Here is a 14,889-nt window from a genome sequence, read left to right as displayed (position 1 = left end):
TTCTAGCTTTTGGCTTTTGAGGCCATTTGACATTTGGAGATCCCAAAAGCTAATGGTCAAGTGTTTGTTGGTTCATTTTCAGAATTTTCCAATACAAACTGGAACTTACTAGTTTCCTCGCAGATGCAAAACGTGTTGATATGACGCACGAGGTGTTCATATAACGGTACATTCCGGTGTGAACAGGATGCAAATTAGAAAAGATGATATGTATCAATTGCTTTGGCCATTTGTCCTCTAGGTTTTTTTAGATTAAGGAAAAAGTTCCGACCTTGATCATTCGTAAAAAGCAACTTTTAGATTTGGCAATTCCGGCTTCTAAGTAATTCATATTGTGATGAATCACAGAATGAAACGATGAACAGCTTGCTGCTGCGAGGGATTTGTAAACATGATCTTGTTTTGCATAGTGGAGTATATAAGAAAACCCATTCATTTTCGTGGAAATGCCGCCCCGGGAAAGATGACGTGACGCGCGCTGGCTAGCTTGAGTCCCGCTCACAAGCATTAGGTCTGTGGTGCTTGTCCTATCTGGCCTAGTTTCTTGGAAACTTCGTTTTCTGTGGTGTCATTCTTTTGTTTTCTAATCCAGTTGGCGTGGGCTGTGTGCTCTACTTACTTCATGTCAACTTATTTCACACGGTGTGTGGACTTAGGGGCTGTTTGGAGTGCCGCCTAACCCGCCACGGCGCGCCACACTTTTTCCGCCGCAGGTGTGGCGGCCGTTTTGAGCGCCACAAGTTAGGCACGCTGTGGCGGGTTAGGCGGCACTCCAAACAGCCCCTTAGCTTGACGGGACCTCTCTTGGAAACCAGCTGTTCCACAGAACAAAGATCTTTCAGAAGAAAAATAAACAAGAGGTACAATTTCCCTTTGGTTTCCTTTTATCTGCAACAGGGAGAAATGCAGGCATCCCGGATATGAGTGGGTGGTGAATTGTGATTGCTGCTGGCCTCCTGCAGAAGAGGATGCCATTTCCTTGGTCCCGCTCACAAAAATTGAGTTTGTCGCTGGTGGACCTGAGGTCTCCGGTTCCATCCTGTACCTGTTATTGTCTTCTTGGAAATTTCGGCTCTGGATCACTGTCTTATAGTCCAGTTATTGCTGACAGATGCATCCTCTCTCATGGAAAAGACCTGTTCTATCATCCAGAAATGAGAGTACCACAGTCCTCAGATTGTCACTTTCATTTGCAGTGACTTGTATTACTTCATCTCAGAATTCATTGAACAACTCACCTTTTGGAAAGTGTGAATGCGAAGCAACAAGGAAGCTACAAACAGAGCGTTCAAATACACATTGCCCAATATAGAAGATGAATAGGTAACGCTTAAAAATGTCCTCAGGTTCCTCAGAAACATCTTCCATCCAAAAAGTTTTGCCATGGCTGAGGCTTTCATATCTGCAGTCATCGGTGACATGGTTAGCAGGGCAATCTCTATTGTTATTAGTCGTTCTACTAGACAAGAAAGCATCAATGCAAAGTTAACAAGGATACGTCATATGCTGATCAAGATTGGAAGTGCAGTCGAGGAGGCCAAGGGGAGGCAGATCACTAATCATGGAACTCTTGAGTGGCTCTCAGAGCTCATCAGTGGTATGTATCAAGGTCGCTACTTCCTTGACATATCAAAGGATGGATCGCAAAACCTTGTAGATGTCAATGATAACAAGGATGTACCCTATCCTTTCTTGTTGTCGTCTTTCAATCATGCGAAGCGCTTACGCATTTCTGCAAGTAGTATCAAGATCCAATTTTCAAAAGATGATAGCATTCTTGAGATCAACAACGTTTTAGCAAATTTGCAGAGCTTATCAGTTGGTATAAGAGAGTTTGTCGTGCTGTTAGACAGCTGCCCACCAATCCTTAAGCCTCTTAGGACTAACCTTTATGTGGATTGTGAGATGTTTGGCCGGCATGTTGAAAGAGAGCGGGTCATCAACTTTTTGTTACACAAAGGCAACCCCTCAGAAAGGAAGTTGGACATTCTTCCTATCATTGGCAATGTTGGTGTTGGAAAGACAACCCTTGTGCAGCATGTTTGTGACGATGCAAGGGTACGCAGCCACTTCTCATCAATCTTGTTGTCTGATTTCTTCACTTTGACAGTTATGGAAAATAGTGAGACAAGGATAGTCCTTAATTCTAAGTACAGCACAGGTGACTTCGGAAATTTCAATGATCTGCTGCAAACATTCAAGCACAAGTTGAACAATAAAAGGTTCCTGATGGTATTTGAGAATGTCGATTCGGAGAAGAAACAGATGTTGCAAGTGCTCTTGTCGAACCTAAGGTCCTGTAAACAAGGGAGCAAGGTCATTGTGACCAGTCCTCACAACCACACTGCCAGCGTCGGAACTGTGCAGCCGATCAAGCTTAGCATCCTACCATGTGAAAAGTTCTGGTTCTACTTCAAGGCGCTTGCATTTCCAGATGCAGATTTTGAGGAGAATTTCCCAAGGATGGCAGCAATAGGTATGGCAATCGCAAAGAAGCTGAACGGGTCATTCTTTGGAGCTAAGATCATTGGAGCTCTACTAAAGGTTCATCCTAATATCCAATTCTGGAGTGAGGCTTTGAGAAGCAGTATTTGGGATCTCCCAGTTCTTGGCAGTAGCCTCCCCTATATTTCGGATGTGGCCAATTACTTCCTCTCCAGACAGGTATCCATGTGCCATGTTAACATGCACACAAGCATAACATATTTCGAAAACAGAGAACTCTCTACGTTACAAGATGTTTGTATCCAGAGTCCTCCCACTGGGAAGAAGAAAATATTAGATGATAAGGGTGACTCGCTTAACTTGCACGTCTTGTTGTGCAAATCAGTGTTGCCGTTCCATTGTGTGTACTATGTCGCTCACTGTCATGGATACAGGGTGGCGAGGGATGGATGTGGACTATCTGAATTATTCCACTGCCGAAACGTGTTGGATGCAGAGATAGTCTCTTGTAACATTCCTTTGATTCTTTCTTGTCCAGGTGGTTCAAGCTCCTATGTATAATTTTATCAGAAATAAAGCATGAACAAGGTGTTTTGAAATGTTTTGAAATATGATCTTTCGTTCCATAGACTTAGATTTTCCTATTACGAGGTGAGTTCTCATGGAAAGCAGTCGAGTTAGGCCTGACAGTGCATTTACAGGCCGACTGTTAGGCTAACCTAGGCCTTTAATGGAAGGTATTAATCAGATGGCACCGCTTGCGAGAGGAGAGGGAGCCGTGGAGGGAATAGATACTAAAAATTGTTTGTATTTGTGGAGACGGGGAGTCAATTTTTTTGACCTGATACCACAACCTTGTACACCTCACTATAGCTATAGATTGTTGGGGGGGGTGGGGGGGGTCGGGGTTCCTTTTGAAACACTATACAACCTTTTGTACAATTCGGCTTCACACAGTTATAGGAGCTTTAGGGGAGAGAGCACTTGGTTGAATACAATCAACTATATGTAACCGTAATCTGAAAGTTGTATGACATCCGGTACATCAAATATAGTTATCTATCTAAATTTTGTATTTTGGAAAATATATCCCTTTGATACTGAAACTTGGCTCGAGTACTGCTACAAAAGGAGTGTAGTTACTTTGGCCTCCGGATATGTAATTTTAGGGGTGGGTGCACCTGTCCTTAGAAATAGCCAATATTTTTAGAGACGGGTGACGCCACCAGCCGCCTGGCCATTTTCAAATGCAGGTGATGATGTCATCTATCCTTAAAAAATAAATTTTTAGAGGTGGGTGATAGCATGACCCGTTCGTAGGGCCGGTGAGGCAGGTGATGGTATGACTCATCCCTACAAATGGTTCCATGCAAATAAATTCATAACTTTTTCATATGATGTTGAATGAATTTAAACTTTATATCAAAATTGCAGAGGTTGGCGAGAACTAAACTTTTGTGCTACTTCCATCCCAAAATATAGCAACTTTAGACTTGGTCAAAATTAAACATTTTCATCTTTGATCAATAATATCTTTAAAAATAATTATTTTTAAATAAAAAATATTACTTATTATGATAGATGGTTCCATTGTGAATAGACTAATATTTATGTTGTCAATCTTTATATTTTTTTACTATCCATGGTCAAAGTTTTAAAAATTTGACTTTAAAAAAATCTAAAAGTAGCTATATATTCTGGGACGGAGGTAGTAGTTGATAATGTTTTCATTTAAGGTCATTTAATAGTAAAAAATATTATAAATTCTCTAATTTTGAAATCTAGAAGTTTTGATTTTTTTTGAAACAACCTCGGATGTAGAGTAGCTCTGTACCAAAATTGGAGTGGTAAGATCTAAATTTTGTAGTTTACACATTATTCATTTAAGACCTTTTAGAATTAAAAGATATTTAATAGTGACTGTATAGTATCTCGTACAACTCAACTCAAGTTATACGTACTTTTAGGTTTCCACAATCTTAATCTTTATATATACTGAAATATAATTGGTATATTTTTCCCTCTATCTCTAGTTCACAATAACTAATTAACTATAGTGTAGAAGTTTCACTTTTTGATTTGTTTTTCTATATTTAAATATTTAAATAAATTTTAAAAATAAAAAAAATATTTTCAGGGCATGTAGTGGTGTCACCACCCCTGGAAACAAATTTCTAGGGACGGATGATAGCGTCACCCTCTTCTAAAAATTAATTTTACAGTTAATACAAAAGAATAGCTTATCTTATAGAGTCACAAGTCTGTGTCGTGTGGTGGAGACGATGGTACGCGTGAGGCTTGAGGTAAGTGGTTCGAACCCTGGTTGATACCAGTATGCATATTTCGTCAAAAAAATTGTACCTCTGTAGTTGAGGGGCTTGTGGTGGTGGCTGGTTGGCTGAGATTTTTTTCTTTTTTGTTTTGCTATTTTCAACTTTTTCTAATTATTTTATTTTCTAAAAATTAATTTGTATGGACGGATCATGTCCTAACCCACCCCTACAAATCGACTATAGGAGCGGGTCACGTTGTCATTGTCCCTAGCAATGGATTTAAGAGGTGGACACATTACCCGCTCTTACAAATAGTTATTTGCAGCTGCGAAAAGTAGAAGCGGGTACCACACCCATCCCTACAAGTGGTGTTTTACCTACACCTAAAAATCATTTTTTAGCAGTGGCTCTTCTCTAACAATAATTTATCTATTATTATATCTTATGTACAATATCTCTTATAGTTACTATTCCTACATATCAAGGAGACGTGTGTAAGAGAAAGGGTAATAATAAATGACTATTAATGGACTTGTGAATTAGTTGATGTAATCACTCAACCTTTTCACATCACTTATTCCTATTCTCTTGGTTTCAAAAATATTCTCTTGGTTTAAAAAATATAAGACACATTTTGCCCCATTCTCGTGTGCTGCCTATTTGAGGGGGTTTATTCCGGCTTCGGTTCACCCGTTTTGCGCAAAATCGAGGCAATATAGCGTGAAGCTATTTTCTAAACTCGAGCTAAAATAAACTACATGCTTGGTAAAGACAATTTTTTTTCTTCACTGGATTTGTCTTTACTCGTGAAGCTATTTTAGGAGAAGCCTTCACAAACGCACCCTAAGTATTATTTTTTAATATTATAAATACATTGTTCATGACCATAAGATCAAAACCATATGAATACACTTTCAAATGCAAATCCAACATTACTAAAGTTGTTTCCTACCATCTAAAATTTTAAAATGAACTTGGTCAAAGGATATCAATTATGAAAATGCGTGTGTGCACGGGGTGGCAGAGGTAGCAAGTTTTTTTTTAAAAAAACCTTTGAGATACTTCAAAATTTGCATATTGTGCAATTTCTTATGAAACATACTCTTTTAGTATTTTATAAGTGTTTTAAAAAACCTTCTATAGGAGAAACGAGTTTTGAAGATTGGTACGTCAAATCATTGGTAACCAAAGCGGTAATTAAATCTCAAAAAAAACGAAAGCGGTCATTAAATCTCAAAAAAAGGAAAGCGGTCATTCCAAGCATTATATTTAGATCAAGTAAAAAGGACATATAAATACTTTTTTTTTGGAAACCAATGCGGGGTGGATTGGAGTTGTTTCACGGTCAGGCTGAACCATCTTGTAGCTTCTTGCCATCCGAACTTCCGAACCGCACCATGCGTCCATGCCCCTCCCCTTCCGGCCGCAGCCCGGAGCTCAGGCCTCAGGCTAGATGAGCTTCTTCCTCGTACGCATCGCGCGCCGCTGGACCTGGTTGCCGCTCACGCCACTGCTCTGCTCTACTCTGCTTCACCACCTCCGATAGTGTCGCCACCGCGCGCGCCGCGCACCGGGGCCTCACCTTCAGTTCCACCCATTCCGCTGGCGGGCTCTACTGAGAAGTCGGAGAGGCGCTGGCATGGTCGCCTCGTTCTCCATTATTGGCGGATTCCCTTCTGATCACGTGCGACGCTACGTTGTGGCTAGGGAATGCTGATGCACCCACGGAAAAACACAAAAATAGTGATAAAATCTATTTTTTCACCATACATGCATTCTTCATAGCTCAACTCTGATGCATTCACAAGGTAAGGGTACCTTCGCTAGTGACCGCCCAGACATCCCGCGTGGTGTGCCACGTGTTCGTGGAAATGCTGCGCCGGAGAAACGGACGCGACGGGTCGCGCTCACAAAGTTTGACTCACTCGTGCTTGTCCCATCTGGGTTTCTTGGAAATTTTGGCTTTTGTGATTGCTATGTGCGCCACACACTGCAGGTACAGGTTAACCGCACAGACATGTGGGCTTATCTTGACGAAGTGAGGCTACCTCTCATGGAAATGAACTGTTCTAAAGAGTGAAGTCCTTCGAGAACGAAAAGGGAGGTCCAATGGCACTTTCTTTCCCCTTTCTCTCGGTTTTGTCAGTATTGAGTATAATTTGAGCAGGGGGTTGAGTAAGGACACCACAATTCTTTGTTGTGTCCAATTCCGCTTCAGGCTTATGATGCAAGTTTCATCGTCGAGCCAGGTACTTAGCTGAGGGAGACTCTGAAGGTGAAGGTGGAAGTGTAGCCATGGCGCTCTGGAATGGTCTGGGCCAGGTGGCTACAGTTGCACAGCTGACCGGAGTGGATGCCGGTGGGCTCGTCACGATGATCCTTGAAGCGGTGAGGACGGTCAGCCGCAACAGGGAGGAATGCAGGCATCTGGCGCGCCGGGTGATGATGTTTGGCGACCTTGTGCAGAAGCTGCAGGGATGGGATATGATGCAGGAACCAGAGATCAGAAGGCCTCTGGACGGGCTGCATGACACTTTCAGGGAAGCATATGTACTCATCGTTTCCTCCCAGATCTGTAGCATCGCATACCGCTTCTTCATGGGCTGGAAGCAGGCTGAACAGTTCTGTGAGGTGCAGAAGAAGATTGATAGTTATATCCAACTCTACCCGTTCATATGCCATATCGACATTACTCGTGGACTAGACAAACTCTGCAGTGGTGCAAATCCTTCATGCTCCCAGATCCAGGTCAGTAGAGGCGACTTTGAATCTCTGTTCTAATGCAGTGACCTAAAATTCATGTGTTTATCAAAATTGAACTTAAGCAGGAGCGATCCCTGTACACAAGAGAAATTATTTACTGCTCATTTTTTGGTACTATGATTGTTCTTTCAGTTAAAGACATCATTCTTTTTTGCATTGCAAGAAAATCGTCATTGACAAGTTGCCACCAAAGATGCTATGGAACCTATCATTTTCGTCCTTTTTCCTGGCAGTCCATCCAACATTTATATTCTTATTTCTTTCTCCATTTCTGCCTCATGGTATATGGGTGATTAAATATATGGAAAGAAGAAACGATCCTATCACTACATAATTTGTAACACCCCTCTCTAAAATCTGTTTACAGTCCAGCTTCTCACGCGCAACGGGCCCACATACACATAGCACCTCTCTTACACTTTTATCCTTGCTTCATCTAAAAGGATCAACCTGGATGTGCTATGATTTATAAGCTGGCCCTCACCCCCCCTAAACTTCCAAGATGGTACTAAGTCACCACATCACAACCACAACTGGGCTATATGGACCAACTACTACTAAGGAATATTGGGCTGGGGTATTACATAATCTGGACAATCTGTCAAATAGGTGAGTATCATACTTTTACCGCAGTTTAGTATGAGTTCCCGCAAGATTTTCTCACTCGTTTGTTGAGAGCATGGCTCCAGTAGATCTACACACCAAATCGCAGGATGAGCTTGGTTCAGTGAGCATATGGCCAGTTCACAACTGATGAATTGAGTTATACATGAGATCTAATGCCTTACAAATTGGTACATCTACAGAGCCAATTTATTTCAGCAATGGGATAATTCTTAATGGAAAAAAGTAATAGCTTCAACCATAAGTTCTTACGCTTCTTTGCATGCTTAGATCTCTAGGAAAAAAAAGGGGGATGAGAAGGAGACCTCAAAGGTGGTGGCTTTTAATTCACTTTTGCTTTTGTATGTCAGGGTTGGCCCATGGCTTCATTAGCTTGACTAAAATGTAAACCTAGTAACCTACTAACTTCTATCCCCTTCGAAAAAAGGAAATAAGAAACTAACACGTCTACAATTACTCAATGTATGTCTGAAGAAACAAAAGTAAGAAGATAACTTGTGGCCTCATCATCAACTATCAAATAGTACCACTACATAGATAGATATATGAACTGCAGCTCCTGTGATTCTTTTTACCTTATTTTGGGCATTACGGTTATAACATTGTTGTAATAATTAGCTATTTCAGGGTGCAGGAACAATATTGGGGACATCAGCGAGCCTTTCAAACCATGAGGCAAGGTTGGATGGTTGCCAGCTTTCATGTCATTGATATATTGATGCGCTCATAATTCCTCAACCACACAACACATTTTATGTATTGTATGATACGATCACAAAGGAAACACCAGTTACCTTGATTTTCCAGTCATCAGTAATCTGTCAAAGTTATTCCATAGGTTTCCAGCCAACTCAATATCTTGTAACATGTAGGAAGCACTAAAGCATTTCTTTGCTTTCTTAAATCATTTCCAGACCATGTTAATCTAACTTGTCTCGTGATTTCCAAGTTGTAAAACTTGCATGGCTTGATTTACACTACAAACGGTCATTGCCAATGCGGTCCTGTTTTATGTGTGTATAAATGTTTCTAGCTAAACAATATTGGATCTTCCTTTTGGATTACAGTAAACAAGAAGTATCTAAACCATTTCGTGCAACATTTGGATTATCTAAAAAATATGTTCAAATATGTTTAAATTCAGGACACAAGAGGATGGAAGTGGGTTTGAGCATACTGAATCACGAACTAATCGAAAAGCACCTCAGCCTTATCTAGGCGAGGAGAAAAAACAATCAGTTACCTCTGTCTAATTAAAGTGCTATCCATTTGGATCAATGTACAAATATACAAGCAAAAGAGATTAAATTTTTCTCTATATAAAGTGTTTTAATAGGTTTTTTCTTTCTCATTTATCCTGATACATGAATTTTTAGCAGATTTGTTTTGTACAATGAATTTTGAATGAACAAAATAAATTTTTTTTGTACAAGTTTTATTAATACAATGAAGTTAGAATTGTCCAGGTACAGTCTGTTGGTCCTGTTTACAACATTTTCGCCAATTTCCTATGCATATACAATAGGTAGCCATATTGCTATAATAACTTCAGTTATCAGATTATTCTACACAATTGTAATTTGGGCCATCCAAAGTTAACAATGTGTACTCATCTTTTTTCTCCATATTGATGATAGAATGTCATGTACTTTCCTTGTTCCTCAAATATGATAGTGAGAACTGAAAATACTGTTAGCAGAATAGGTGACTTGAATCCCACGAGCTCAAATGCAACTTAGTCTATATTGTAGGGGTGTGAATGGAATTATTTCGTCGTTCCCCAATTTTGACATTGTTTTTATTACACCAACAATTGCAGGTTACAGGGAACATCATGACATGCGTCGGTCAGAAACAACAGATTTATGTGGTGCTGTTGGCGGATTCAGGACAAAACAAGATCACCTTATATTCCTAAGTTCATAGATCATCAAGGAATAGGTAGTTGGAACTGGCATTAACTAAGCAGTTTCTGATGAGTCAGCCTAGCTTTGAAGGATACAATGGTTCTTGTTTTCATGCATGTCTTTTTCGCATATTAAAATTTAATTCTTTATCATATCAGAAAACAGAATGAACAAATCAACATCTGCAACCTGTTGACATGAAAACTGTGAAGCTTTGCAATGAATAAACCAATTTATGAAGAAAAACATTTTTGCTGTAACAGGGTTTCCAGTATTCCGCTTGTCTGAGCTGAAGGCTGCTACAAATAACTTCTCGTCTGAAAATTTGACAGGATGTGGTGGTTTTGGCAAAGTTTACAAGGTACCTGCTGCTTGATTTTAAAACACATAAGCTTGATTTGAGGTTCTGCATAAGAATTTATCATGTGTTTATATTATCCTACGTAAATTAGAATGTCCACATTCTTATTTATTTCACATATTCATATTTTGTAAAATTAATCATCATGATTCGTTAATGATTGTAACTTCTCTGTGCTAAAACCATCCTCTTATAGATTTTTTTAATTTGTTAACAGAACTGTTATATTTGGGTGCTTGAAGATAGGACATAAGATCTCTCAAATTTGAGAAGGAATTGTAAGCCTGTATCTTCACATTACAGCCACCATTTCATTTGGGCAGTTTGGCTCTGCGCTTCCAGTAAAAGGGCATATGCTGTCGTTCCTAATTTTTAATGTGAAATGAGGGGAGCACAAATAAAGTGTTGTCGTGTTGCAAGAGCCAAAGGGCATATATAAATTATATATGTTGGCCTAATGGATTTTTCATTTCACTCAAACAGGCCCAAGGGCAGTCTTGATACATATATAAACTCTAAACAGTATATTCTAGGGAATATGCTACTAGACTCTTAATACGCCACACCGATACAAGCATATTCTAGTGTAGAATATGCTACACCATGATACAGAGACTTAAATAGAAAACTGGTGCTTTAACATGGGCACCAACATTCTTCTATCAATTCTCCCCCTAAGTCTTGTGCACCACGCCCAAGTCTCGTGGAGTCTTCTAAGGGATCTTGATCATCCCAGTCCTGGACGGCAGCACCTGAAACTTGACTCTCCTAAAGGATTTGGTGAGGAAGTCAGTAAGCTGGTCCAGCGTACTGATGTAGTTGGCCTTGACTCTCCTATCCTCCAAGCAGCCCCTTATGAAGTGATACTTCACCCTGATGTCCTTGCTGTGCTCATGGAAGATGGGGTTCTTTACCAGGGCCAGAGTGGACTTGCTATCCACCCGAAGCTCTACTGCTTCGGCAACTCTACCAAGGAGATCACCAAGCAGTCGAGCCAGCCAGATCGCCTGTGTCGAAGTGAAAGTAGCGATGATGTACTCTGCCTCACAGCTGGACAGAGCCACCACCTGTTGCTTGACCGACTGCCAGCTGGCCAGAAACTTGCCGAGGAAGAGCATTGTCCTGCTTGTGCTCTTGGTCGTGTCGATATCGCCAGCGTGGTCGCTATCGCTATAGCCGATGAAGTGTGCCGCGCTGGGACACCCTAGGTAGTGCAGGCCGTAGTCGAGGGTGCCCGTGATGTAGCGGATGATCCTCTTGATAGCTTCTAGATGCTCCGCCGTCAGTTGCTGCATGAACCGACTAACGTAGCCGATAGCGAACGCCAAGTCTGGCCGCGTGTGGATGAGGTAGCGTAGGCTCCCTGCAAGGCGCCGGTCCTCCGTGGCGTCGACCTCCTCCATGGTGCTGTCGTGGCTCAGCTTCAGCCTCTCCTCCATCGGAGTGAGAGAGGGGTTGCAATCGGTGAGCCCACCTAGCTCAACGATGCGCTTGACGTAGGCAGTTTGTCGGAGACTGGTGCCGGAGTCGTCCTGGGGCACCTCAATCCCCAAGTAGAAGGAGAGAGGCCCCAGGTTGCTCATCTGGAAGGTGGCCTTCATCTCCTCCTTGAATGCCTCCACCTCGTCATCCTTGGCGCCGGTGATCACCAAGTCGTCGATGTAGACGCCCACCAGCAGGGCATTGCCGCCCTTGCCCCGCCAGTAGACGGCCGCTTCTGCGGGTCACGTCCAGCTTGGCGTTCCATGCCTGCGGTGCCTACCGCAAGCTGTAGAGGGCCTTGCGTAGGCGTAGTATCTTGCCCTTAGTGCCGGGGATGATGAATCCTGGCGGCTGGTGGACATAGACCTCCTCCTTCAAGTCGCCATAGAGAAAGGCAGACTTGACATCCATGTGGTGGATGCGCCAACCTTTTTGGGCTGCTAGTGTGAGGAGTACCATCTGTGCTATAGGTGCGAAGGCATCATCGAAGTCAACTCCCTTGTGCTACATGAATCCGCGTGCAACTAGTCAGGCCTTGTGCTTGACGATTGCACCGGCTTCATCTTTCTTCAGCTTGAACACCCACTTGAGGGTGATCGCGCAGTAGCCGGCTGGGAGATCAGCTAGCTCCCAAGTCCGATTCCTCTCGACGACGTCCATCACCAGCTGCATCACAGCATTGTGGCGTGCCAGGCCACGTGTCCCTCCACCTCTGCAAACAATTCCGGCTCGCTGTCGTCATGCGCCAGGTGCAGCTCCACCTCCAAGGCGTGTGGTACAAGTCCAAGCACTGGCGCCGAGGATGTCCTCCACGAAGCGGTACCGTAGAGGTTCGTGTCGTGGTATGCATCAACGTGGTCCTCATCATTGGAGAGCGGTGTGACGAACTCCACCGAGCGATGCTCATCGCAGACCGAAGCTGGCAGTGCCGAGCGTGGAGAAGCAGGTGCCAGGGTAGATGTCCGGGGCACCGGCGTAGACATACGAGGTGTCGTTGTAGGAGAATGGGGCGTGGCTGGCAGTGTCGGTGGAGGGGGGCTCGACGGAACTGGTGTCAATCCTAGAGCTGGGGCAAGCACGCTCGGTGAAGAAGAGCTGCTAGCTCCCCCGGCTCCCTCGAAGTGGACGTACTCGACGACGAAGTCGCTGATCATCAAAGTCGAGCCATCATCCACCACCTTGTCCTACGCCCAACCTCGCCCCTCTTCGAACACAACATCATGCGTGATGCGCACACATTGTGTCATAGGGTCGAGGATGCGGTAGGCCTTCACGCCATCCGCGTAGCTGATGAAGACCCCCAGAGTGCTCTTATCATTGAGCTTGCCTATGTGGCCAAGCTCCTTGATGAATGTGATGCAGTCGAAGACGCGGAGGTGGCTGACCGCCGGCGTGTAGTCGTGCCACACCTTGTATGGCGTCTTGCCATCAAGTGCCTTGGTAGGCGAGCGGTTGAGCAGGTGAACGACAGTCATCACTGCCTCACCTGAGTAGATGGCTGGCATCCGCCTCTGCTTGAGGAGGGCACGAGCGGTGGCCACTACCGTCTGGTTGCAGCGCTCAACCACGCCATTCTGCGGCGGAGTGTACGGCATGGAGTAGTGGCGTTGGATGCCCTCGTTGACGCTGTACGCCACAAACTCAGCCGTAGTGAACTCGGCACCATTGTCTGTGCGCAGCACACGAAGCTTGTGGCCACACTCCTTCTCCGCAGCGGCTTGATGACGCTTGATGGCGTCCGAAGTAGCTGCCTTGGTGTCGAGGAGGATCGCCTACATGTAGCGGGAGACATTGTCGATGAGGAGGAGGAAGCAGTGCTGGCCTCTAGGAGTAGCCGGTGTGATGGGGCCGCACAGGTTGCCGTGCACAAGCTCCAGCCTCTCCTTGGCGCGGAAGCTCACCTGGTGCGGCAAGGGGAGGCGCTGCTGCTTCGTCAGCACGCACGTGTCGCAGAACTGCTCCAAGTGGTTGATGTGTGGCATGCCCCACACCATCTCCTTGGCACCGAGCTGCCTCAGGGCCTCAAAGTTGAGGTGCCCAAATCGCTCGTGCCACCGCCACGCGTCATCGTCGCATCGAGCTGCAAGGCAAAGAGGCTGTGCCACCTCTGCGTAGAGAACATAGGGGCGGTTGCTCCCCCTGCTCACCTTAGTGAGAAGACGGCGACGAGTGTCCTAGACGCGTAGTAGTCCATGCTCGATCTCCACACATGACCCATACTCATCCTGCTGTCCCAAGCTGATGATCGAGTTCCGCAGCGCTGGGCTATAGTAGACACCGGTGAGCAGCTGGTGCTCGCCAGTCTTGGCGATGAAGATGACGGACCTAGCACCCTCGATCTCCATGGCGTAGGCATCTCGGAACTTGACGGAGCCTCTCACGGTGGAGTCCAAGTCGAAAAAGTACTCGCACTGTCCGGTCTTGTGGTGGGTGGCACCGGTGTCAAGGTACCATCCGTCGATCTTCTCGTCGCTCGTGCCCTTCCCGAGGAAGGCATGAGCTCGTGGCTCGTCGAAGTGGAGGAGCGCGATGGCGGCCAGCACAGGAGAGGAGCACAGCTCGACACTCCTGTGCATCAGGAACAGGGCTAGCTCGTCGTCGACCCGAGCCTTCGCGACGTGAGCCTGACCGCCACGCTTCAGCTGCCTGCAGTCCTTGGCCCAATGGCCAGCATTGCCACAGTTGTGGCAGGTGTTGCTGCAGGTGGCCTTGCGCTCGCTGGAGTTGCCGCCATCAGCGCCTCCACGCGGCCGGGGAGCCTTGCGCTCCTTGCGTAGCTTGTGCTTGCGGATGCTCGTCAAGCTCGAGGGATCCCCCTTCTTCCGCTCACCCTGACAAGCATGCCACTGCTCCTCGGTGAGTAGAAACATACCGCCCGTGGTGGTCGGCTCGACGGGAGAAAGCTTGCGGTCATCGATGGCTTTGAGACAGCCCATCACCTCCTCGATCGTGAGATCAGAGAGGTCCAGCAGCGTCTCCACCACCAAGGCGACCTGAGTGTACTTGTCAGGGACAACGCGGAGGAGCTTCTCGA

General features: G+C 44.8%; 3 protein-coding genes across 5 annotated transcripts; 2 read left to right on the top strand and 1 right to left on the bottom strand.

Annotated features, from left to right (window-relative positions):
* Window positions 1-1,383: 1,383 nt before the first annotated feature.
* LOC112885480 (disease resistance protein RGA2-like) lies at window positions 1,384-3,028 on the top strand. The gene is made up of 2 exons (XM_025951092.1): window positions 1,384-2,664; window positions 2,984-3,028. Exons 1-2 carry the CDS (start codon window positions 1,384-1,386, stop codon window positions 3,026-3,028), a joined length of 1,326 nt encoding a protein of 441 aa, XP_025806877.1.
* A 3,710-nt stretch (window positions 3,029-6,738) lies between these two features.
* LOC112884174 (cell number regulator 13-like) lies at window positions 6,739-10,900 on the top strand. 3 transcript variants are annotated; one of them, XM_025949529.1, is made up of 5 exons: window positions 6,739-7,466; window positions 8,740-8,785; window positions 9,925-10,046; window positions 10,276-10,373; window positions 10,591-10,900. In XM_025949529.1, exons 1-3 carry the CDS (start codon window positions 7,014-7,016, stop codon window positions 10,029-10,031), a joined length of 606 nt encoding a protein of 201 aa, XP_025805314.1. In that variant the 5' UTR covers window positions 6,739-7,013; the 3' UTR covers window positions 10,032-10,046; window positions 10,276-10,373; window positions 10,591-10,900. The 3 variants fall into 3 exon arrangements, with proteins under 3 accessions (XP_025805314.1, XP_025805316.1, XP_025805315.1); XM_025949531.1 differs by having other exon boundaries at window positions 8,733-8,785; XM_025949530.1 differs by having other exon boundaries at window positions 8,724-8,785.
* Window positions 10,901-11,086: 186 nt separating this feature from the next.
* Window positions 11,087-12,527, bottom strand: LOC112885479 (uncharacterized mitochondrial protein AtMg00810-like). Its single transcript, XM_025951091.1, has 2 exons — window positions 12,410-12,527; window positions 11,087-12,090 (listed from the first exon to the last, which is right to left on the bottom strand). Exons 1-2 carry the CDS (start codon window positions 12,525-12,527, stop codon window positions 11,087-11,089), a joined length of 1,122 nt encoding a protein of 373 aa, XP_025806876.1.
* Window positions 12,528-14,889: the final 2,362 nt, after the last annotated feature.

Source organism: Panicum hallii, chromosome 3 (assembly GCF_002211085.1).
Source record: "Panicum hallii strain FIL2 chromosome 3, PHallii_v3.1, whole genome shotgun sequence".
In the NCBI taxonomy this organism is placed as follows: domain Eukaryota; kingdom Viridiplantae; phylum Streptophyta; class Magnoliopsida; order Poales; family Poaceae; genus Panicum; species Panicum hallii.
The sequence above is the reverse complement of the archived record's forward strand: the minus strand, read 5'-3'. Positions and strand labels throughout refer to the sequence as shown.